Source organism: Alligator sinensis, unplaced genomic scaffold (assembly GCF_000455745.1).
Source record: "Alligator sinensis unplaced genomic scaffold, ASM45574v1 scaffold818_1, whole genome shotgun sequence".
In the NCBI taxonomy this organism is placed as follows: Eukaryota; Metazoa; Chordata; order Crocodylia; family Alligatoridae; genus Alligator; species Alligator sinensis.
Window position 1 is genome coordinate 22,660 of NW_005843545.1, and position 23,462 is coordinate 46,121.

Consider the following 23,462-nt stretch of genomic DNA (forward strand, 5'->3'; position numbering starts at 1 on the left):
ATAGGCAGGCAAGGCTCTTTGGGTTAAGCTGATATCTGTTATTAAACCAGCTCAAGTAGTTGGAAAAATTCTTCTTTGCAAGCTTTCGGGTATAAATACTCTTCGTCAGGCTGAGGAAGCACCTGGCTTCGGTGTGTGCTGTTGTTGGAGTTGTATTAATGGAAAAGTTTGTATGTGTACATCCTTTTGCAAACAGGAAATCAAATTGTGTATTCTTTCAAGTACACAGACATACCTTTCAGCGCGGGTGAGTACTTACAGTACGCTACTCAATAGTTTCGCCTTTTCACTATACAGCCTTATTTGGTAGTCGTCCGATGTGACCCAATTCAGCGTGTGCTTAATGGACTTGACTCTTTTCAGCCATGCAAGGCAGGTGGCAAACGATACAAAAGTCTCCTCTGTGGGTTGCAGTTGTCTCAGGAGGATGTTCAGGGCATCCAGAGATACAAACTGGAATGACAGGCAAGAAATGTTTCAGAAATGACATTTGTGTTGCGAGGAAGAAGGGGATGGGAGACGGGGGCAAATCCAGGGGGGTGCAGTGATGCAGCTGCACCCCCGTTCATTCCTTCTCCACCCAAAGTTTAAAACCAACTGCCTGGCAGTGGCAGCAACATTTCTATTCTGGCAGCACTGACAGAGTCAATTGGCCTCATGGCTCATTATACTCTACCCCACTCTTTCTAAACTCTTCATTCAACAGGTGTAAATGGCCCTCCATGAGTCTTGATGCTCAGCCAATCAAGCTAACCTTTCTTCTGCAAGTCTGATGTCTGGTAACTACTCCTGATGTCTGGTAACCTAGCTCCTCTTTCACAGTTCTGCAGCCTGCTTTTATCTCTAGCTAAAAACAATACATCAGGTGTGAAAATGTTAATTTGGGTGAACATTAACTCAGGTGTGGAAATAACTCGGTGAGGTATGGATGCACTGTGAAGAAAAATAGACACACTCACTGGGCGCATCTACACTAGACATTTACCGCGCAGTTTCATAGACATTAGGACTGGAAGGGACCTCAGAAGATCATCGAGTCCAGCCCCCTGCCCAAAGGGCAGGAAGTCAGCTGGGGTCACAGGATCCCAGCAAGATAAGCATCCAATTTACTCTTGAAGGTGTTCAATGTAGGTGTTTGAACCACCTCCGGTGGCAGGCTGTTCCAGACCTTGGGGGCTTGGACAGTAAAGAAATTCTTCCTTATGTCCAGCCTGAAACGGTCTTGCAGTAGTTTATAATCGTTTGACCTCATCATCCCTTGGGGGCTCTGGTGAACAAACATTCCCCCAGATACTGGTGGTCACCTCTGATAAACTTATAGGTGGCCATCAGATCACCCCAAGCCTGCGCTTTTCCAGGCTAAAAAGCCCCGTGGCTCTCAGCCTGTCGTCATAAAGTCTGTTATCCTGACCTCTGATCATTCATGTGGCTCTTCTCTGGACTCTCTCAAGCTTCTCTACATCATTTTTGAATTGTGGAGCCCAAAACTGGACGCAGTACTCCAGCTGTGGCCTCACCAAAGCCAAGTACAAGGGGAGAATGACGTCCCGGGATTTGCTTGAGAAGCATCTATGGATGCAAGCCAGCGTTTTGGTTGCTTTACTAGCCGCAGCATCGCATTGCAAGTTGACTAATTAACCCACCTCTAGTAGCCAAACCACAGTTGTGCATGTCAGAGGTGGCATTAAACCTTAATGCATGACTGCTCAAAGCTCATTCCGGCAGACAAACTCTTTGGGTAGAGGCGATATCTTTTATTGGATCCACTAAATAGTTGCAGAAAAGTTGTTCTTTGCAAGCTTTTGGACACACCCATCCTTCTTCAGGCAAAAAAAGGAATTGAAAATGGTGAGAGAAATTAAAGATGGGTAGAAATCTCTCGGGTATGAAAAAGGACGCTTGTGTCCAAAACCCTTCAAAGACGTGTGTGTACCTGAAGAAAGACGTGCGTGTCCAAAAGCTTGCAAAGAATGCATTTTTTTGCAACTATTTAGTTTTTGCAACTAAACAGCCTGGACTAAATATTAACATAGGGCTTAAGGCCCCCGCTACAGCCTGTCTGCCATCGGACAACTCCAGGTAACCTGCCTGCCTTTGTCTCTGCAACTAGTCTTCATTTGCATTCTCACAAAACAGCTTTCCAAAGATTGGCTTTTTTCATATCTGACAATCTTTAATTTTACTCACCACTTGAAGGAGGAGGTGTGTGTCTGAAAGCTTGCAAAGAACAACTCTTTTTGCAACTATTAGTTGGTCTAATAAAAAATATCACCTCTACCCAAAGACTTTGTCTGCCTTCGTGTTTAGACCCATACAGCTACAGCCAGGATCCCCAAAGCTAATTCTGGCATTAATGCTGCTTAACTTTCCGTAGCAGTTAGTATAGCTTACTGGGATTTGCAACCCCACCCAAAACCTGCATCATACAGAGCACACGGGACAACATGCGTGAGGTTGAACAGAACAAGAACAAAGCCACCAAAGTTCAAACAATCTCACCATTGCAGTTGAGTCCTTACTGTACATGTTCTGCAGCTCATTGGTTATAGACTCCTCAGTCTTTACTAAATCGATGAATAGTTGATAAGTGTCTCGTAAGTAGAAATATTCAATGTGGAGCCAAATCAAGGAAAACTGCAAATCATTTCCTGCCACAGAAGAGTGGAGTTTTTTTGCACTAGTTATAAGGACATTTGACAAAACCTGGTAAGAAAATAAAATGTATTATTTTTACTCAGCAGTAACCACTGAATTAGGTTCATTATCGCTGTTGCATGTCATGGAACATGTATGCTACATCTTAGGGTTTCCCAAACTTTTGATATCTGGGGTACACTTTTTTTTCTGGATTAAAACTGGGAGCACACTTCACTTGCCCACCCAAAAAGGGGACCAGGGGACAGTGGGGGCAATACAAATGCCACTTGCAGATGTCCCATCTTGGTGCAGCCCCCCAAAGCTGGAAGCTGCATATTAGGGATGTGCGAAATGGGTCCTATTTGATTCAGATGCAGCCCGAATCGGGGACAGCGATTTGGTTCATTGATTCGGATCGCTGTCCCCGAATCCAAATTTGAAGACTCGACGCTGATTTGGAGAATCAGTGGTTTGGATATAGACATAGCTTTAAATGTTTTTTCTACATACCTCGAGGTACCAGGTGTGGCTCGTGATTGCTGTGATGCTGGGGCGGGTGCAGCGTCCCACAGGAGCATGGGGGCTGGCATAAGTCCATTTTCGGGTCCACCAGGGAGCATGCTGGGACCCCCCACATCGCCTGGCACGGCAATCAGCCGCAGGAAGACCCCAGGTGCTCCCCCAGACCAAGGAGGCACCAGTCACCGAGCTGGGGGGTGATGGGGGGCCCCCAGTACGCTCTCCGGTGGACCCAAAGGTGTTTCCTGTCCACTTCTGGGTCTGCTGGCAAGCACATTGGGGAGACTCCCACGCTCGTGTGCAACTCTCCATGCACCCCAGCATCACTGCATTCACGAGCCACCTGGTACCTAGAGGGATGCAGAAAAAGCATTGAAAGCTGTGTCTATGTCTGAATCTCCAAATCTTTCCGAATCTCTCCAAATCAATTCGGAGAGATTAAAGGGTCCTCCTATTCGATTCAGATTTGGAGATTCGGTCGCTGAATCGGGCCGAATCTGCCAAATCGAATCAGGGACCGAAGCTTTGCAAGCCCTGCTGCGTATGCACTACTACCAGTGAGCAGGGGGCCGGCAGAAGCAGCACCAGTGTGGGCACAGGGCGAGCCCCCAGGGGAGGTGGTGTCAGGCTGAACTGGGGCAGCAGGCTCTCTAATGGGATGCAGAGAAACACTTTCAAGCATTCAAAAACTAAACTATTTCTACAAAAAAAAAAGAGAGAGAATATTTATAAGGAATTCTGGTGGGTTTAAAAGAAATAGAGGTTTCCCCAGAAAATATTTTCTACAGAAAATGTAACTCTCCCACTCTTTTAAAAAGGCCAACAGTGCCCCATTATAATCAGAGGTAGAGTTAACCATATCAAGATCTAAGGAAATATCTGGAAAAGTTTTAAGTTAACTACATTTTTGGTAAAAAGCATCTGCTGGTCACAGAGGAATTTTTGAGGTGGAAATATTTCTTTTTTGAAGATACTACATGTCACGAAATGAGCAAACATGAAACTTGTAATAGAAAATAGGACTGAATATTTTATATATAGATATTTTTAAATAAATATGTTCATTCAATTCCATCATAACAGTTAAAGCTTTCTCTTCCACACCTTTAATAGCTTCACAGGATTTAAGGCCAGACCTTAGATGCCACTTGGGACCTCCTCTATCTAAGCCAGAAAACTTCATCCTGTGATTCCTGCATCCCGTCCACAACTCCGCTTTGAGCTGGAGCAAATCTTTCAAAAAAGAGATGCCCAGCCCCTGCAAAATCCACCATATACCTTAGCAAGTTGCTTCAAGACTTAATCAATTCTAGCATTAAAGTTGTGTGCTTGCTTTCTTCTGAATTGTTACATGCTGAAAGGGAACCACTTCAACCACATCATTATATTAATTCACAATTCTTCCTGCAGGAAGGTGCACATTTTTGGGCAAGCAACTCCCAAGGAGGAAAGAGCTCTTCACTTTTTAAGCTACTGATTAGGACCAGGGGGAGTGAGACCTGGGTTCTAGGTCCCCTCACCCTAGTAGGGCTCAAATCTGCTGCCGGGTAGGGATGAGGCCAGACCACAGCATGGATGGGGCTGAGGTATGGCTGGAGCCCTTGGGCTGTCAGGGGACACTGGAGAGCCAGGCCAGGCAGGGAGCAGAAGAGGACCAGGCAGGGAGGGAGCACATGTGCAGCTGCTCCCCACGGCTCCAGGCTGGAGGACGGCAGGGGTGGCTCTGAGGCTACAGCTGCAATACGGTCAGCTGTGAACAGCGGCAATAGTGCAGAGTCCTCCTTCTAGAGCTTCCTCCCAGGCATCAAGGGACATAGTGTGGGGAAGGCAGACATGCCAGGGAAGAGATAACTTGCACACTGCTGCTGTCCTCTGCAAGCCTGGTGCCCGACACAGCAGCTTCCAGCAGGAGTGGAGCAGAAGTGGCTCTGGGACTCCCCCGTGTACCGGGCAGCTCGGGGACAGCAGGACTAGATGTGACCTCCTGAGGTCCCTCCCAACCTACAATTCTGAAATTCCCGTATAACCCTGGCCATATTTAAAAATGCCGATCTCCAGAAGTCCAGTTACCTCATACACCTTAAAGTCCTGTCCAGGAAGAGCCATCCTCACAAAATCACTGGCGTAAAACTGTACCACGTCCACTTCATCGACATCTGGCATCGGCACGTTCTGGATTAACCTTTGAAACATCTCTGCGGAGTCTCTCGTGGGGTCCCTTGGAAAACCTGGGTCACCCGAGAACGAGCAAAAGAGATCAGTCAATCACACAGTGCCAGCAGACAACAGCGTTTTTCAATATGCAGGTGGACGAGGACCGGTAACAACACACAGTGGGGCAATGGGCAACCAAGGTTTCTCTGTGATGCAGAGTTAATTATTAGAGAGAGCCTGCAAGGTCATCAGAGGTCCTAGGCCATCCCCATTAGCTGTGAAGAGCAGCAAGTGCAATCAGTCCCCTCTTCAAAGCATTAAGGGCAGGAGTTTGGTCAAATGTCCAACAGGGCCACCCCCTTGCCCCCAACAGGTCCCTCCACCAAGATGCCTTCAGCACCAACAGGTGCTATACTTCCACGGCCTGTCGGTCTGCAACCCTAGGGCAACAGAGACCCATAGTTTTACTTTGCCAGGGTGAATTTGGGTGTAGTGGGTAGGGCGTGGGGTGAAAGGGAAGGGAAAGGAGGATGGAGGGCTGTGGTACCTAATTCAAGAACTTAAAAAAGTCCCTGGCTGCTTTACCTGCAGCACTGTCTGCCAGCCCTAGCGTGGGCATGGGGTGGGGGGGGGGGAAGGAGCTGGGACTGTGGGGTGCATCTACCTCTGTAGCTCTGATTGCTGCTTCCACACCCCCTTTTGCAAAATTCAGGACCTGCCCATGTCCCTCGGTGAACTGTTCGAGTGTTTTGCTCCCTTTACTCTTATATAGCAGCACCTTTGAGCCTGGATATGTACCCACATTTTATCTCCCAGGCTTTGGCTCTCACTGGGCACTTTTACATGTGCCTTGTGGGGAGGGCACCACTTTAATTAGAGCACCTCCGAGAGCCGCTCGAAAGTGCTGCAGAGTCTCGTGTGTCAACAGCTCGGTGCTTCAAAATGGTGGCGGGGGTGTGCGAACAAATGCTTGTTCAACGAATGTCAGTTCAAGCTCCCCCGGCTCCATTTTTAAGTGTGGGGGCACTGATACGTGAGATGCAGGAGGCTGCTGGAAAGCGGTAATTACCACGCTCCAGCAGACTTGATTAATCGAGTCTGCTTTGACATGCTGTAATTACAGCGCACTGGAGCAGCCTGTAATTACCCATATGTATGGAGGCATCCATAATGCCTCTGAGCCTACTGTACAAATCCTCATTCAATTGACCCAAATTCACCCCGCCACAAATATTGTTCCACTATAGTTTGTTTTAATAGTTGCCGAAAGCTTGAAATCACCTTTTGCCTGATGGACTGTCTCCCATATCGCATCCAAGTCAGCTTTCAAAACCCAGCTGAACGGGAACTGGCAAACCACAGACGTGTTTGGGTCTTCAGTCATTGATAACACAGCAATCTTAGCATCAGGCACTCTTGAATAGGAAAAATGCATATTACAGATGAGAGTATGTATTAGAGCCTTATATATATTGTTTTCTGGCTATATGCCTCTCCTTAGGGGTTGGCAGAGACTTGCATCATGGATGCACGCTTTCCTCTCCAAGCTCTCCTCCTCGCTCTCAAAACACTAATACAAGCACCACACTGTAAACCATAGTCACACACAGGTATGTTCACTTCGGTCCTGAAAAGACTGAATTTGCTAACAATTTTTTTGAAACTAAAATGCAGTTCTGTCTAAGCAGAACCCACGTGCAGAAAATGGGTGTTTTCAACAAATGTCTTGATTCCAAACATTTTTAAAAGAAAACCTTGAATTTTGTAAATAAGAAGATTGAGGTTTTGATTCAGTAAGTTGTTTTTTTTGTTTTCAATTTTTAGCTACTTTATACCAAAGACAGTTTCGGCATTTTAAATGAAGATTCACATTGAAAAGAAATATTTCACTGGACTCAATGGCTGCCTCTACACGAGACACTTACTGTGCAGTAGTGACCCACAGCATGAACCATGATGCGACACTACCGCACAGCTGTGACGTGCTACTGCATAGTCAGCGTCACCCACAAGCTGTGTGGGGACACTACTGCTCAGTAACGCTGGTTACTGTGCAGTCCTTTAGTACGTGGGTATGCAGCCACAGCTATCTGTCAGCAGGGAGCCTGGCTGGCAGCTGGAGCGTGGTCCTGGGCAGCCAAGCTGCAGTTTCAGGCGGTGCACATTGCTGACCCCTCGTGCTGCAAATTGCCAGTGCAGGAAACACCTGCACGTGCAACACGTGCGGTGTACAGCATCGCGGACAGGTCTGTGGTGCCGCGTACTGCACGTGCTCACTCATCTGGACGTGCCCCTGAGAGTCTGACCTCTCACAGTGAGTTGACCCTTACTTGCTGGTGTACTTAATCTTCAGAAATGATTCATCTTGGAACATCCGGAGCCACAGGTCGGACAGCGGAGCCTCTTGAGAGATATGATCCAAATTGTTGTTGGCATCAATTACTGCTAGAATTTGGGCGAACACATTTACCATAATATCTTCTATATAAATCCAGAGCGTGTGCCTTAAAAAGAAGGGAAAACATGTCCTCCAAAATTAGTTTTCTCAGCTCTTTCCAACCATCCCCAACTTTGTGTCTGCAGCAGGACAGCTGTATAGGGTATACTATACTATCCTATACTGAAATGCTGAAGCTATACAGTATACAGCTGGAGAGCCAATCCCTATAGGCTCTCCAGCATGTCGAGTTAATAAAACATAACTAAATTCCAACCTCTATGTTCAACATGAGATGAACCAAGAAGCAAAATTGTTACGGGATTGGTGGAGTCCTGCTACAGCAGCAGCTCCCAAACTGTGGGTCGCGACCCCAAATGGGGTCACAACATCAGCGGATGGGATCGTGGAGGTGGGGGGCCGTGGGTTGGGAGTGAGGGGCCATGCTGAGGAACTGGGGTCATAAATGGGGTCATAATAAGGAAACGTTTGGGAAACACTGCTGTAGAGGACTCGGTACACATCGACTCCATAGTACAAAATGACCGACTATCATTCAGCATTAGTGAGGCCTCGCTTTGAGGACTGCATTGAGTTTTGGGTGCTGCAGTTCAAGAAAGACATAAATAACATTGAAAGAGTTCAGCAAAGAGCAACAAAAAATGACTTGCTGGAAAAGACTGGAAGAACTGGAATTATTTAATGTGGAGAGAAGACGGAAGATGGATTTAATAACAACGTTCAAATACCTGAAGGTAGGTTATAAAGAGGGCTGGTGATAGACTATTCTGTGTGACCTAATGGGACAGGATGCTACGTTTTGAAATCGTAATGTGGGAAATTTAGGCTGCATATAAGGATGAACTCTCTCAGGATGAGGGTGGTTAAGCACTAGAATAAATTGCTCACCAGGGGCATCACATCTCCACGGCTGGAAGTTTCTGAGATCAGATTATGCAAATACTTGGACCGCCTAGGTGAGTTTAGAGAGGGGTGATCCTGACTTGTGCAGGGGGCTGGGCTGGATGACCTAGTGAATTGTTTTCAGACCTAATTTTCCCTGATTTTACAGAGGTTCTTACCATAGATCAAACTCTCACTGTCCAACCTAAGACTTTTCCAGTAATTAATCCAATGAAGGATCAGAGCCTATCGTATCTGTTTTGTATTCCCAAAAAAATGGAGCTCTCTGAAAATCAAATGGACGACGTGTTGATGCTATCCAAGGACACAGAAATTTACCTGAATGAAGTGCCTTCAAGTATAAACTTTCCGGACTTTGCTTGATGGAAGGTCCATTCTTTAGGCTCAAGACTCCTCTTCTCACGTTCTTGTAAAAGGCGACAAATTCTCTTTTTTAATTCTCCCATAAAACTGTGGACAACTAGTCAAACACAAAACAAGAATCACTAAATAAGACCGGTGAAAATTTTCTATGAAAGCATTTTCTCTGGGGAAAAAGTGCATTCAGCTACGTGAAATAAGTTATATAAAACCCGTGCTTTCATCAGTTTTTAATTCTTTTACTTTTCATCTGAAAAACCCAAACCTAAACATTTCCAGTCAAAGTCACCAAGAAGTTTAGTTAAAATAAAATGTAGTGCTTTTTTATTAAACAAAAAGTTGACATTTTTCATGGATAGAAAAATACCCATTCTGACCAGCTATAGCCAAAGACGATTACTTATTATCTTCTATTAAAAGGTTCTATTGGTGGAAACAATTTGAACTGCCATTTGGAATTGAGCAACTCACAGCAAAATCGTCAAGGAAAACGTGAAATATAACGGATGCGTGTTGCATTTGTCTCTCGAACGTCCCAGTTACTTCAGTCTAAATACAGAGTTGAAATCAGTGGGAAAATTTAAAATGTGTGATGTAACTGGAATGATGGCAGGGAAAAAACAGATATATATATATATATTGCTCTATATATAAAGGAGATTCCCACTTTGTACTGCACCTCAGAACATCATATTTATATATATATATATAGATATAGATATAGATATATATAGATATAGATATAGATATATAGATATATATATCTATACACACACACACACACATACATACATATATATATGTATGCATTATATATATTTGTGTGCATTAATTTCATATGTAGACACACCCAGGTGACCACAAAATGACTGAGTTCAAGATCTTAATTGGAAGAAGGAAAGATGGACGGCAGCAGAATAAAGATGCTCGACTTCAAAAAAGCCAGTGACTTCAAAAAAGCAAATTCAGGGAATTGGTGGTTAGGAGCTCCCAGGATGCAAGGCTGGAGGTAAAAGCAGACCAGGAGATCTGGTTGTATGTTAAGAAGGCTGCATTAATGGTGCAGAAATAAGCTAATCTGATGCGACAGAGGAATGGAAAGTGCAACAGGAGACTGACCTGGCTAGACGGTGATCTTCTCAATGAGTTGGGAATCCTGCTTGATCATATTAAGAGTATGAGGATATCACACAGGCATGCAGGGAGAAAATTCGGAAGGCCAAGGCATGAGTTGAGCTGCAACTGGTAAGAGCCATAAAAGGCCATAAAAAAGATTCTGCAAGAAACTCAGAACTAAGAGGAAGACCAAAAGAAAATGTAGATCGTGGAAAGGCTGAGGGATCTGGGCCTCTTTAGCCTAAAGAAGAGAAGGTTGAGAGGGGACTCGATAATGGCTTACCGCTATGTCAGAGGAGTGCATCAGGAGCTCGGTGAACAACTGTTCACTAGGACACCCCTGGGAAAGACCAGGATCAATGGATATAAACTCCTGGAAGGTCGCTTCAGGCTTAATACCAGGAAAAACTCATTCACAGTGAGGATGTCCAGACTGTAGAATAAGCTCCCAGGAAGAGCACACACCAACTGCTGAAGCTTCCTTAGCCTGACGAAGGGTTTTTGAACCCGAAAGCTTGCTTAATAACTACTCTCCAACCATTTGGGTTGGTCTAATAAAAGATATCAAATTCACCCACGGAACCTTGTCTCCAGAAGTGGTGCATTCACCTACCCTGGAGGTTTTCAAAAGGAGACTGGACACTCGCCTTGCTGGGGTCACCTAACCCCAGTCGTCTTCCTGCCTAGAGCAGGGGGGCTGAATCTGATGATCTGTAAGGTCCTTTCCAGCCCCTAACGTCTATGAATTTATGAATCTATGGAGGATGTCCTTTATTGTGAAACACCCAGAGAAGAACAAGGTGATCAGGAACAGCCAGCATGGATTCACCAAGAGCAAGTCATGCTGCACCCACGTGATTTCCTTTTATGATAAAGGTGACAGGCTCTACAAATGGGTGGGAGCAGCAGGTGTGATATACGTTGATTTTGGCAAGACTTTTGCCAAGTCCTTCAGAAAATTCACATTTAGAAGCTACGGAAATAGAGACTAGATGAAACTATTATAAGGTGGATGCATACCTGCTTGGATCATCATGCTCAATGAGTAGTCATCAATGGCTCAATGTGGAGGCAGTATCAAGTGGGGTTCCCCAGGGGTTTCTCTCAAGTCCAGTATTGCAGAACATCTTAATTACTGATCTGGACAAAGGGATTGTGTGCACTTTTACCAAATTTGTGGATTATACAAATTTGGGTAGAGTTGCAACACTTTGTAGGGTAGAGCGAGGATCAGAATGATTTGGACAAACTGGGAAATGGTCCACAATTAATAAGGTAACATTCAACAAGGATAAGTACCAAGTCCTACGCTTGGGATGGAATAATTTCAGGCGCAAATACAGACTGGGGAATGATTGGCTAGGTTGCAGTACTGCAGAGAAGGACATGGGGGGCTATAGTAGACCAAAAGCTGAATATGAACCAACAGCATGCTCTTCCTATTGCAACTCCCCCCCGCAAAAAAAAAAAAAATTAAAGTTTAGTCCATTGTATCAATAGAAATGCCACTTGCAAATCTAGGGAAGTAGGTCTTCCACTGTTTTCAGCACTGGTGAAGCCTCACCTGCAGTGTTGTGTCCAGTTTTGGGCCCCACACTTCAAGAAAGATGCAGGCAGTTTGGAAAGACTAGTGGAGATTTTAAAAATGACTCGAGGCCTGGGAAGCATGACTCATGGAGAAAAGGCTGAAAGACCTTGGGTTATTTGTGTGGAGAGGAAAAGACTGAGTGAGGATTTAATTAAAGTCTTCAAATACTTGAAGGGCAATTATAGAGAGGATAGAGATAGCTCTTTTTTCTGTGGCTACAGGAAACAGAGCTAGAAGAAAGGTCCTCAGACTTCAGCAGGGGAAATTTTGGTTGGAGGACCAGAGGACGGGAGGTGGCTGACATGGGTGGTACAGAGGTCACGGGTAGGGTGCCTGGGGGTGCAACCCATGCCACAGAGGGCTGAAGCCCAGGACCCAGAGGGCTGCAGGGGGCTAGAGCCAGGGCAGGGCCAGGGATTAGGGAAGGAGTGGGAATAGGAAAGAAACTGAGGTCAGGACTGAGCTCTGCAAGGAGGGATACCAAGGGGATGCTCTCAGAGGCCAGAGGGGAGCAAGCAGGACGAGCAGGGCTACTAGGAGGTGCCACTGCCAGCCGTGGAGGCCAAGCCCTGTTACAAGACAAAGAAAAAGAACGAGCTTTACCTGGCAAGGGACATGAATGACAGCACAAAGAAGCAGGACAAGTAGGGCTACTAGGGGTGCCACTGCCAGCCGTGGAGGCCAAGCCCTGTTACAAGACAAAGAAAAAGAACGAGCTTTACCTGGCAAGGGACATGAATGACAGCACAAAGCAGTTCTGTAAGTGTGTGGGCCAGAAAAGAAAGACCAAGGAAGTTGTGCGCCCGCTGTTAAATTGCCAGAAGCAGCTCTTAATAGAAGATGCAAAGAAGGCAGAGCTACTCAACATCTGCATTGCCTCCATTCTCACAAAATAACTAAAATGCAGGCAGACTCCTGATAGAGTTTATATGGACAAGGAAGGGGACAACCTGAGAGATGCAATAAGAGATGGGATTTGCAAGCATCTGGAGGAGGAAAGGCCGATCACAAGCAGCCAGCATGGATTTACTAAGAACAAATCACGTCAAATGAACCTGATCTCCTTCTTGGACAAAGGAACTACTTGAGTGGCTGGCAGGAACGTTTTGAATAAAGTACATTTCAGCGTCTGCACGGCTCCTCACAAGATCCTACACGATCTTCTCCTAAGCGACTAGGCAAGTTCGGCTTGTCGATAAGGTTCTTAAGAGGGGATATGACACATGATAGCAGTCTGCAAAGACTCGAAGCATGGCCAGGAGGGGAGAAAACACCTTTTCTCTCTTACTGCAGAGAGCAGGGCACAGACTCGTGGCTTGCAGGTGCAGCAAAGTAAATTTAGATTGGATGTCTGGAAAAAAACCTTCTTCCCTGTTAATGGAACAGATGCCTAGGGAAGTTGTGGACTCTCCATCCCTGGAGGTGTTAAGAAGAGGTTGGACAGTCACTGCTCAGGGATGATCTAGCCATAGATATTCCTGTGTCATGCTATGGGTATTTCTGGGCTTTGGTTGCTGCATGGGACGGGGAAGGAATTACTCCCTTCCCACACTGCTACACGTGTCACATTTTTTTTTAGCTTTCCTCAGAGGCACTGAATGTTAGCTACAGCCAAGGCTGGGGATTTTCACTTGGGGTTGCCAATGCTCATGCTGAGACTTAAGGATGGCATTTCCTGACTGTAGGGTCTTTCCCTCTGCTCAGGGTCAGACCAATTGCCATGCTTGGGCTCAGGATGGAGTTTAGTCCATGATCAGAGTGGTGCAGATTTGGAGGGCTTTTATCTTCCTCGGTAGCAGGGGTGGGGAGCATTGCCCTCTACCTGGGATCTCTTGAGTGTATTTTAACAACCTTTGCAGCACAGGACATTAGCCATTGTGGTTCCCCTGCTCTACCCATGACAGGTTAAGGTGCGATGTCTTGTATTGTGTCAGGGTTGACCGTATCATTTTGCTAAGAGGTTAGCGAACGCATTTGGATGAGATGGTTTGGATAGGGGTGATCTTGCCTCAGACAGAGGGTTGCAAGAGATGACCTATAGAGGTCCTTTTCAGCCCTACTTTTATAAGTTGCCTTTGGTTTGTGCTCACATGCAGTTTTCTTTTGAGCCGAGAAAAGCGCATCATAGAGGATCTGTATCCTTCTGGTAGCTCGCTCCCTGTTGTCCTGCTTGTCCTCCAGTTGAATCACAGCTTTCTGAATGCTTTGCTTAATAAGGTACTCGATGTTGAGCAGCTGCACCTGAAAAGACAGACATTTTAAAACTGTATTTGGTATTTGTTAATACAGTGTAGACACATCCTAAATGCAATCAGAGAAAGTTAGGGTTGGAAGAGACCTCAGGAGGCCACACCTAGTCCAACCCCCTGCTCCAAGCAGGACCAGCCCCAACTACATCATCCCAGCCAAGGCTTTGTCAAGCCAGGTCTCGAAAACCTCCAAGGATGGAGAGCCCACCACCCCTCTGGGTAGCCTGTTCCAGTGTTTTACTACCCTCCTACTAAGAAAATTCTTCCTAATACCTAACCTAAACTTCCCTTGCTGCAACTAAGTACTAAGGTAACCCCCACTGCTTAGACAGACAGACAGACAGACAGACAGACAGACAGGGCACTTGACAGACTTTAATATCATCTTTATCTTCAAAGGGCTCTGTGAGGCAGATCATGCTATTATGCCCAGGTGGGGGTGGAGGTATAGAGAGATTGAGGGATGTGTCCACAAAAGGACAGTGCTTAGTGCTCCAGCACCCCAGCTCCATGTTGCCTACTGATCCACTGACGTGCATGAGGCATCTGGGATCCCTAAACAGTGCATGGGGAGAGCAAACAGACTTGGAGAGGTATCTTCCAAAGCGATGCTGAGCAGGGAACATCCTGAGCTGGCCATGGGATGAAGGGAACAAGCTCTGCTCTGGGTGGAAGCACCTTGCTATGTGGGGGTGATAACCTGATGAAACAGAGAAGTGACAGGCTTGGAACTGGGGCCCAGAGAGATTCAGGGCAGAAACCTATTTCACTTGACAGGCTGCAACAGTGAACCCTAAACCCTTCTTATTAGGAAGGGGGTGTATAGCTGGGTAAATGGAAGAAAGCTTGCTACACATGCCCACAGGGAAGTAACCCAGCTGTGTAAATGTCATTTTTTTATACTTGTGAACCTATAACATAGCCGTATGGATGTGCAAGTGTACTGATTATACACAGAAGGCTGTATTCTGGCCAGGCAGAAACACCGCTACATAGCTACGTAACTTGGCAAGCGTTAAGTCCCAAAAGTGGCAGCATAAGTGTCACTTCGGCATAAAGTGAACCAGAATTTGACTCTCGGTGTAGCACTTGACGTCTACACTGATACTTCCCCCTGGGGAGAGGCTGGCAACCTGAACAATTCTGCCTGGAGAGTCCTGCAGCCATTTCTTCCTTGAGCAGTAGGTCAGCATTGTATAGATCCCTGTGACTTGCCCCATAATATCATATCTACCCAAACCCAAGATGACTTTGAATTTAAGCCCTCCAGTAATTATATCCTAGATATGGAAAATACATACGTTTGTTCTAATTTTCCATGTACAGAATCTAATTGTCAGAGGGCCATCTTAAATTTGTCCTCCCCGACCACTGCACTAGAGAAAGCAGTAGCAGGGGATAGGCAGTGGGAGGGCAAGCCCACCCCCACCCTTACACTTGCGCCCTGTTGCCTCCCCCTCCATGCTTGTGCACTCCAGGGCCTGCCCCCCATGATATCCAAGTACCCTGGAGCCCTCCCCTCCTGGGCTGGCCCTCTATGGAGTCTGTGCTCTCTCATGCTCTCTCTCAAGGGACAGCAGGGCAGGCCCTACGAGGAGAGGCGACGGGACCTGAACCTGTTCATCCTCTGCAAGAGAAGGCTGAGGGGGGACCTGGTGGCCATTTACAAACTCACCAGTCAGGACCAGTGGGCACTGGGGGAGGCTCTGTTGCCCCGGCACCACCCGGGGTTACTAGGAATAATGTCCATAAATTGTTAGAGAGCAGGTCCAGGCTGGACATCAGGAGACATGACTTTACGGTGAGGGCTGCCAGGCTCTGCAATGGGCTCCCAAGGGAGGTGGTGCTCTCTCCAACTTTGGGGGTCTTCAAGAGGAGGCTGGACAGATACTTGGCTGGGGTGATATGACCCGGCACCCGTTCCTGCCCGGGGCAGGGGGTCGGACCGGATGATCTGGTTAGGTCCCTTCCAACCCTAAGCACTATGATACTATGATACCAGATCCCCTGTCGCTGCTTACTCTCAGTCATGACCCCAGCTCCACTCCAGCTCTGGTCCCTTTTTGGCATGAAGAAGATGAAGGCATCAACCCCCTGCCCAGCCAGGCAGTAGTGGTTGCAGCAGCAGGAGCTCCAGTCCCAGGTCCGACCCAGTCCCCGGGCTGGATCTAGGGACAGAGCTGCTACTTCTGCTTCCTGGCCAGGCAGGGGCTGGGACCATTATGTGTTGCAGGCTCTGGACTGGAGTGGGGCCAGAGCTGTAACTAATGGTAAGAGCAATGGGGTGTACAGAGACAGTGGGGAGGGTCAGTGGTTGGGGGCCAACAAGTGGGAGGGTGGACGCTGGGGCTTTCACTGACCCTAAGCCTGGATCAGGACTGGAACTAGAGCTACAGCAGTCACACCCCCTCCCCTCAACCTTGTTCTCAAATCCAAGTTGAGGGGCTCCCCCTCCCCCACTTGTTGACTTGCAGAGGGGGACCTCGTTTTTGGATCTGAGTAAATATGCTATACAGAAATCTTCTAGTTCACACAGTAAGAAAGAAACGTACGTTTTCCTCCAGACAACGACTGTCTCCTGTTTCAGTGCCTCCTGGCTTGGCTGAACCATCTAGAGACATAAAAATCACGTGTAATTTCATATTGCTTGTCTGTTGTACTGAAGAATGAATCACGTGTGACAAATAGAAAGTCGCATAGAAAATTCATGGGGGAGAGGATGGAGGGGACATGAACACTCCTTATCAGTGCCTTTACAAGGGCATATTACCCTTGGGAAGGGGAAGAGATTTTCAGGCTGAAAATCAGTATTAGCCCAGGGGCTGAATGAGATGACCAAGGAGGTTTTTGCTAGTCCTGTGTTCCTAAGGATGGATACAACTACATCGAGAGTATATTGTTTTAGAGCAGGGGTTCTCAAGCGCTTTTCATTACTGAGCATTGCAATGACTTCGCCTTTTTCATGGAGCATTAAAAGAAAATCAAATAGATATCATCATCATCTCATCATCAATTATGCCTGTCAATGGGATTCTTGACATGATTGCGAGCGCTTTCAAGCACTGTTTTTGGACTTGTTGGAGAGCACCTCATACAGTCATGAGGGCGCTATGGTTCTCATGAGCACTGTGGCAGAATACCATCTCTCTCTCTCTCCCCAAACTCTGCTACGTGGCAATTTGGCTGTCACGGTCACTGCAGAGGGCAGACCCCTCGGGTCCCATCTCTTCCGGTGACCCTGAGTTGCAGCCTGAGCTGGATACATTCCTGAGGGAGGGGGGAAACCTGCTCCCTCTGCCTACATGACTGGCCTCACACCTGGGTGAAGGGCTTAAGCTCCCTATTGTTTTAAGCAATGCCAACATGCCTGCAAGGGGGTTAAAGACCCTGCCAGTCTACCCAGCAACCAGTGATGCATTCCAAACTGGTTGGATGACAGCCAACAGTTGCTGGCCTTCATTGGACCAGGTAAATGAGGTCATAAGGGCTATACAAGTGAAGGACTGCCCAGGAGGAGGGGCAGGAGCCAGGATGAGAACTCTCCGAGAAGCTGGACCATCTGAAACTCACTCAACTCATGATCAATGAATGGCCTGCCTCCAGAGGGAATCTCCACCTGCCTCTGGCTGATACTCATGAGTAAGCTACCTGAGATCTAACTGGATGTATAGCCTGCAGTAACTCAGCTGCGTGATCAAAGGCTACCATGCCACTGTTTGCTCTAAGGGATTTCTCTGATATTGCTCTACCCTGTACCCTATTCCAAACCTGCTCCTTGTAACCAATAAAATTCTCCTTTATATCTAGCATGGGAAACTTATTGGGAGTGGGTCTAAATTATGCTTTGGGGTCCCCCGGGTTTGGCTGACTAAGGGAGACCACTATTTGTGCGTCAGACTGAGGGAAGCACCCCAAGCTTTTGCAGTGGGTCAAGTACCCTCAAGGACTATGAGGCCTGTGTTTCCCTCAGGGTGCAGGTCCAAGATCAGGCCAGACTCTGGGTGGTAGCGGTGTTACCCCCAGGCTTGCTCTGGGTGTGCTCTAGGAAGGGGGGTGGCCAGATGTGAGGCGCCCCCGAGGAGGCACTCGGAGCCTGGGAGGTGGTCGGGCAAAGTGAGGTGGGTGGCTCAATGCAGGAGCATCCCCTACTGTCCTGCCACAAGTACCAGGGTGAAAATGTCTCTTTTGAGAGTATGTTCTGACTGCCACGGGCTTTGTCTCTCCTTCTGAGCAAGCAGGCATCTCCCCACCCAATTTACACAGATGCTTTCTAGATCGCAAGAACGCTATAAGAGACATGTCTGTGCCTGTTTAATCTCAGATGTCCTACTTCTGTAATCCACTTGACGGGGCAGGAGAAGGGTGAAAGGCAAAACAATGCATCCGAGTGGGGTTTAAAGCCAGAAGCTGATTACCTGCATGAAGACCCTGCTGAGCGCTCTTCATGAAAACCTCGGCAACTGACATTTTGGAGAGCTGCCCCAAAGTGGCTGTAAAGTGCTCAAGAGGCAGAAGTTTGTCCAGATGGAGAGAAGTCCATTCATCTGGGGAGGAAAGAAAGGGTAATATAATCAGGAATCCTCAGGCCAGAAGAGATCGCTGTTAGTAACCAGTCCAATCTCCTCCACACAGAAGCCCTGGCAGTGTCACTGGGTCTTGCATCTGGAGACCAGTAAGTTGTGTTTTATTACATTCTCTCTTCCTAAAAGTCATCCAGGCTTGACTTGAAGACATCAAAATTTGGAAGTTGTCCCAGTTACTCTGACAGTTTTCTTTTCCTTTATACTGTAGAAAGCTCTCACTGACACATTTTCTCCAGCCCTAAAACCATATTTGTGACTCTTTTCTGACCCCCTCTAAATTTTCAGTGACATTTTTAAAAACATGGTCATCAGAACCACATTTTGAACATAGCAGGTCAAGTGCTATTTCACTTTTATGCCACTAAGTCTACCTATACAGCAGCAATTAGCTTAGGGTAGAGTTTAGATTCTTTTTCCGTGTGCATTTTGACTTGGCTGCATAAGCTCTGTGGCAGAATAAGGGCATTTATACATGTGCTCTGGGAGTGAAGGGGGGTGCTTTAATTAGAGTGGCTCCAAGCGCCACTCTAATTAAAGCACCCGGAGCACCATGCATATCAGAATCCCGTGCTGCAAAAAGGCAGCAGAGGTGCTTTAACTAAAGCTTGTTGAATGAGTTTTTGTTAAAGCACCCCCACTGCCATTTTGGGGACACCGATACATGTGATGCTGGAGTCTGGTGGTGCACAAATAATTGAGTCCCCTACAAAGGGCTATAGTTACAGCAAGTTGGAGCAGCCTTGCTGCACATGTATAGGCACCCTAAGATCACCCAAGTGTGTGTATACCAGTAAGCAAGACCTCAAAAGCGTTCAAAGATCAAACACAATTAGCCCACTGGCCAGAGAAGGTGGGGTCCTCCTGCTCTCAGCCCAATAGCCTGAGCACTTGCTGAGAGAGAGAGGGAGACCCAGATGTTAGGTTCCAATCGTTTAGAGATTAATAGCAAAGTGCCCCAGTCTCCAGGCCATGGGTTAACAGAGCATGTGCCAGCCCTCCTCTTGAAGCACTCTGGGCAGCCAAGAGGAAGACAGAAGGGGCCAGTAGTTGGAGGAGAAAGCAGAGAAGGTCTCCTGGGTTGAGCACTGCCCTGCAAACTGGGGGCCTCGGTCCTGGCCGTTGTTATATAGCCTGTGCTGAGTGCCATGCTGCCACAGCTACACACCTATTGCTACCCAAGCTAGCAACTTCACAGCTCGCTGAGAGATCTCTGCACTGCATCACAACCTGCAGTACAGACGTGCTATAATTTTCCCCAGCTCTTTGCCTGTACATTGAAATGGGGGTTTTACTGTTTAGTCAGACTGGTGCTCTTGTGAGCACTGCCCTACAACAAGACTTTGAATTCTACACGTTACAGCAATTTAAATCCTCGCTTACAGTGTCGAATGGAAAGCAGCCACATACTCACCTCCACTGAATGCCAGGTAACCAGACCCACCCTGTATCCTTGGTACTTTAGTTATGACGACAACGTGTGACAAGCCTGGGCTTTGTGATTTTCGTCTCTCATCTACTATACAGTACCTGAGGGTAGGGACACACATAACTCTTAAACTGGTTTACTTACAGGTTAAATCAGACAGGACACAGGAACACACAACAGTTCCACTATTCCAAAGTGTCACTGATTGGGAACCATTTCACAATTTCTGCGGGACAGGATGCAGACACCACTTAACAACTGAATTATTCCCAAATGTCACAGATTGGGAATCAGCTCACAAAAGCGTGTGAAGTCCTATAGCTGGGAGGGGACACCCATCGCAGCATGCCTTGCCATGGGTGAGTTGAGGAGAGTGCATGCACCCATACTTTGGAGGTCCCAGGAGTGGGTGAACTATGCCTGGGGGCATTTTATCTTTTCTGGTTTCCCTTCTGTCCCAAACATGAATTCAATGAACTTCCATAGCCTGCAATTCAGTCAGCAGCGTTCTTGCCCGACTTTGGGGCAGGAGGGGCAGTGCTTGATCTCACACTCTTGGATCCCCTAGCATGCAGGTGGCATGATGTGTAGGAACTGAGGGCACAATCGGTCGTTCTGGAGCCCCTGGTCCCTGGCTTGACTGACACACAGGTTTAACTTCTTTTCTGACCTCAACCCTGAAATCATAAGAAAAGTTGCTTACTTAGCGCAGGCCAGGAGCCTTTTGCTGCTCTGTGGCTCATCAAAGTTGAACTGGACAAGGAGCAGTTTCTCATCCGGTGATTGACTGAAAAACTTACTGCAAACAATAAAGAAGTCTCTTTACCTTCTTTTTGAAAGATCACAGCTGTAAAAACATGTCCAAAATATGTACCGAAACCAAAATGAGTTGCACCAAACCCTCTTGTTACCTAAGCTCCTGACGGAAGGCATGCTCAGTCTCAAACTGACTTAAAAAGACACAGCAGATCCTATTTTGGAGATTCAGCTTCTTCGTGACCATGTCCAACTCTCTCTGGTTTAGAAGTCTTGCGTGTGTAGAAACCTATAAGAAAGGTTTATTTAGGGAAGAATTTCTCTGCTTGAGTTTGCTACGGTATGTAGAAAAAATACAATAAAAGGGAACTGAAGTGAGTGTAAATGGCTGCCCAGTATAACCACCGAGAAAGTACTTCTCCTTCAACTGGAAAATAGTGACTTTTCAACGAAAAAGCGAGACAATCCCGTTTCCTTCATCACAGTGCTCTTGCACAGTGCTCTTGCCTTACTCCTTGAATTACAATGCCCTTACTGAGCTGGGCATTTTTAAGGCTTGAACCAGTCTTGGCGTAGCGGCACATGACACTGTCATATGGCACATGGAAAACTGCGGGCTAGACAGAATTACTGCTAACTGAACATGTGGATGGGTGGATAACCACAAGCAAAGAGTAACTGTACATAGATTGATGAAAAAAGGCAACATTTCCTTAATTTCGCTATTCATAAAACGCCAGCATCTTCATGTTCAAGCGGTAAAACATGTGCCAAGGGTGATCATATCATGCAGCGTGCCATTGCATCATAACAAAGTTACTACTTTTCCTGGGAAGAATATCTCCAGATCGTATTAAGTGGCCACGTCTACACGAGATGCTGATGGCGCAGTAACTCGGCACTACTGCGCAGTAGCTTTGCATGGCACGAAGCGTGACCCAACACTACCGCACACTAGTAACGAACTACTATGCAGTAAGCATCACCTAAAAGCTGTTCAGCTACTGCGCAGGAGCTCCGGTGAGTCTCGTGTGGACGTGGCCGGCCACAAGCACTTAGCTATCGTGAGACTGCACTATGGAGAAAATATGAGCATGGAAAAAAGTGCGCTGCTGCTGCTGGACATAACCTTCAATCAGTTTGGCATTATATCTTCCTGTGAAAGGCTTTATACGGGCTGAAAAGTTTACACGGGCCATATCTGCATTAACTGAGATTCCAATACCGATGTTTTAAGACTCGTACAACAAGCTTCGTTACTCTAAAATACATGACAGCTTGAACAGCTGTAGGAAAATGTTACGGATTGTTTCTAAACCTGAAACAAAACTAAGATGAAGGTCAGTTCCTTAGTACTTTAAAACTTAACTAGTGCAATGTGCTTAAGATAGTGTTAGTGTAATGTGCCTAAGGTCTCTCGGTGGTATTTTTTATATTTGCACCAGAGACAATTTTCATAATGGGAAGGTCCTTTGAGCACAACGCATGCTACAATAAGTCAGTACACCACCCAAGATAATGAGGTACACGTCACTAGAGCCCATGGCTTCATCAATAACATTAATATCATTAGTAATAGCATACAGAAAGCTTCCTAGAGATGCTGCACAGCCTGCAGCTCTCGCTGAAGTCAACTGAAGGCATGGCTGCCTTGCACCCCCTGAAATCACGCCCACCAATCTCGCTCTGTGATAAAACATTGTACCTCCAAGCACAGCCCAGTAGTGGCATCCACATTTGACTGCGCATTCATTGACTTCCTCAGGACGTCAGTCAGGTCGTTGCGCTTCTGCCGCCCGAAGTACAAGTCCTGGATCTGCTTAGCATCCTGCAGAGAGGAGTATTTGAGACGCAGGATGGAGTCAGGGGTCGCACAGTCGATGAACTTGCTTTTACAGGCTTCTAGGACTTGCTTTTCATTGAACACAAAGTTCCCCTGAAGGCTGCTCTGAGAGCACTGCAAAAGGACCGTGGCAGAAACATCCTCACTGAATCCAATGAAGACATCCTGTTCCTTAGGGTTACCGTTGGACCACCTGATGCTGCAGCAACCAGCGTCCCCAACCGTGACAAACAACCTGGCCCATTGCTGGAGCTTCCTCCTCACCTCCACCTGCCGCGAGCTGAGAATGGTATTCATCTCCAGGCAATGCTTCTCCAGCCTGTTCAGCAGTGGGGTGGGAAACTGCGTGTAGACAACGTTCTTCTCTTCGATCACAACCAACTTGAACTCCTTTTTCACTCGGCATTTGACTCTGTGAGTGCCCAGGCCCAGGTCGACGTAATTGTTTCCTCCTAACTTGACAAAACACTGGTCCAGAGCATCGTAGAGGCTTTCGTACAGGTTCTGTATGTTTAGGAGAATGACAGGCCGCCCTGTTTCCATGCAGATTTTCACTCGGTTCACAGAGCGGCATACCTGCGAATATTCTTGGTCCTGCGGGAAACCTGAGCCAAATATTACATCGCAGCTCTCGATGTCCATCAGTTTGGTCATCTGTAGAATCTGGAAAGCCGCGTGGTTAGTTGTGATTAGCAGCAAGTATCTAGATACAAACCCTGTTTGGCTCCTGTCTAAATTTTCCCGCAGCAAATCAACTGTGTGCGTGGTTTCTAGCCTGGTTTCTAAGTCCGAAGGAAGAGTGATAGGAGGTTTGCAGGTTTTGAACAACTTTAAAGGGTCTATTTCTTTTGAACCCCCAAAGTTTCTCAG

General features: G+C 46.9%; 1 protein-coding gene across 1 annotated transcript in view; it reads right to left on the minus strand.

Annotated features, from left to right (window-relative positions):
• LOC106723321 (E3 ubiquitin-protein ligase rnf213-alpha-like) overlaps nucleotides 1-23,119 on the minus strand; it is a gene marked incomplete at its 3' end in the record, with an annotated part of 43,574 nt that extends 20,455 nt beyond the window's left edge. Inside the window, exons 1-13 of the mRNA XM_014527474.2 lie at nucleotides 22,455-23,119; nucleotides 20,905-21,038; nucleotides 20,697-20,792; nucleotides 19,979-20,094; nucleotides 18,400-18,528; nucleotides 16,537-16,595; nucleotides 13,826-13,976; nucleotides 8,990-9,131; nucleotides 7,641-7,814; nucleotides 6,592-6,725; nucleotides 5,227-5,384; nucleotides 2,500-2,703; nucleotides 260-453 (exon numbers count right to left, since the gene is read on the minus strand). Of these exons, the coding sequence (XP_014382960.2) occupies nucleotides 260-453; nucleotides 2,500-2,703; nucleotides 5,227-5,384; nucleotides 6,592-6,725; nucleotides 7,641-7,814; nucleotides 8,990-9,131; nucleotides 13,826-13,976; nucleotides 16,537-16,595; nucleotides 18,400-18,528; nucleotides 19,979-20,094; nucleotides 20,697-20,792; nucleotides 20,905-21,038; nucleotides 22,455-22,889 (2,126 nt within the window). The remainder of the gene's footprint in view (nucleotides 1-259; nucleotides 454-2,499; nucleotides 2,704-5,226; nucleotides 5,385-6,591; nucleotides 6,726-7,640; nucleotides 7,815-8,989; nucleotides 9,132-13,825; nucleotides 13,977-16,536; nucleotides 16,596-18,399; nucleotides 18,529-19,978; nucleotides 20,095-20,696; nucleotides 20,793-20,904; nucleotides 21,039-22,454) is intronic.
• Nucleotides 23,120-23,462: the final 343 nt, after the last annotated feature.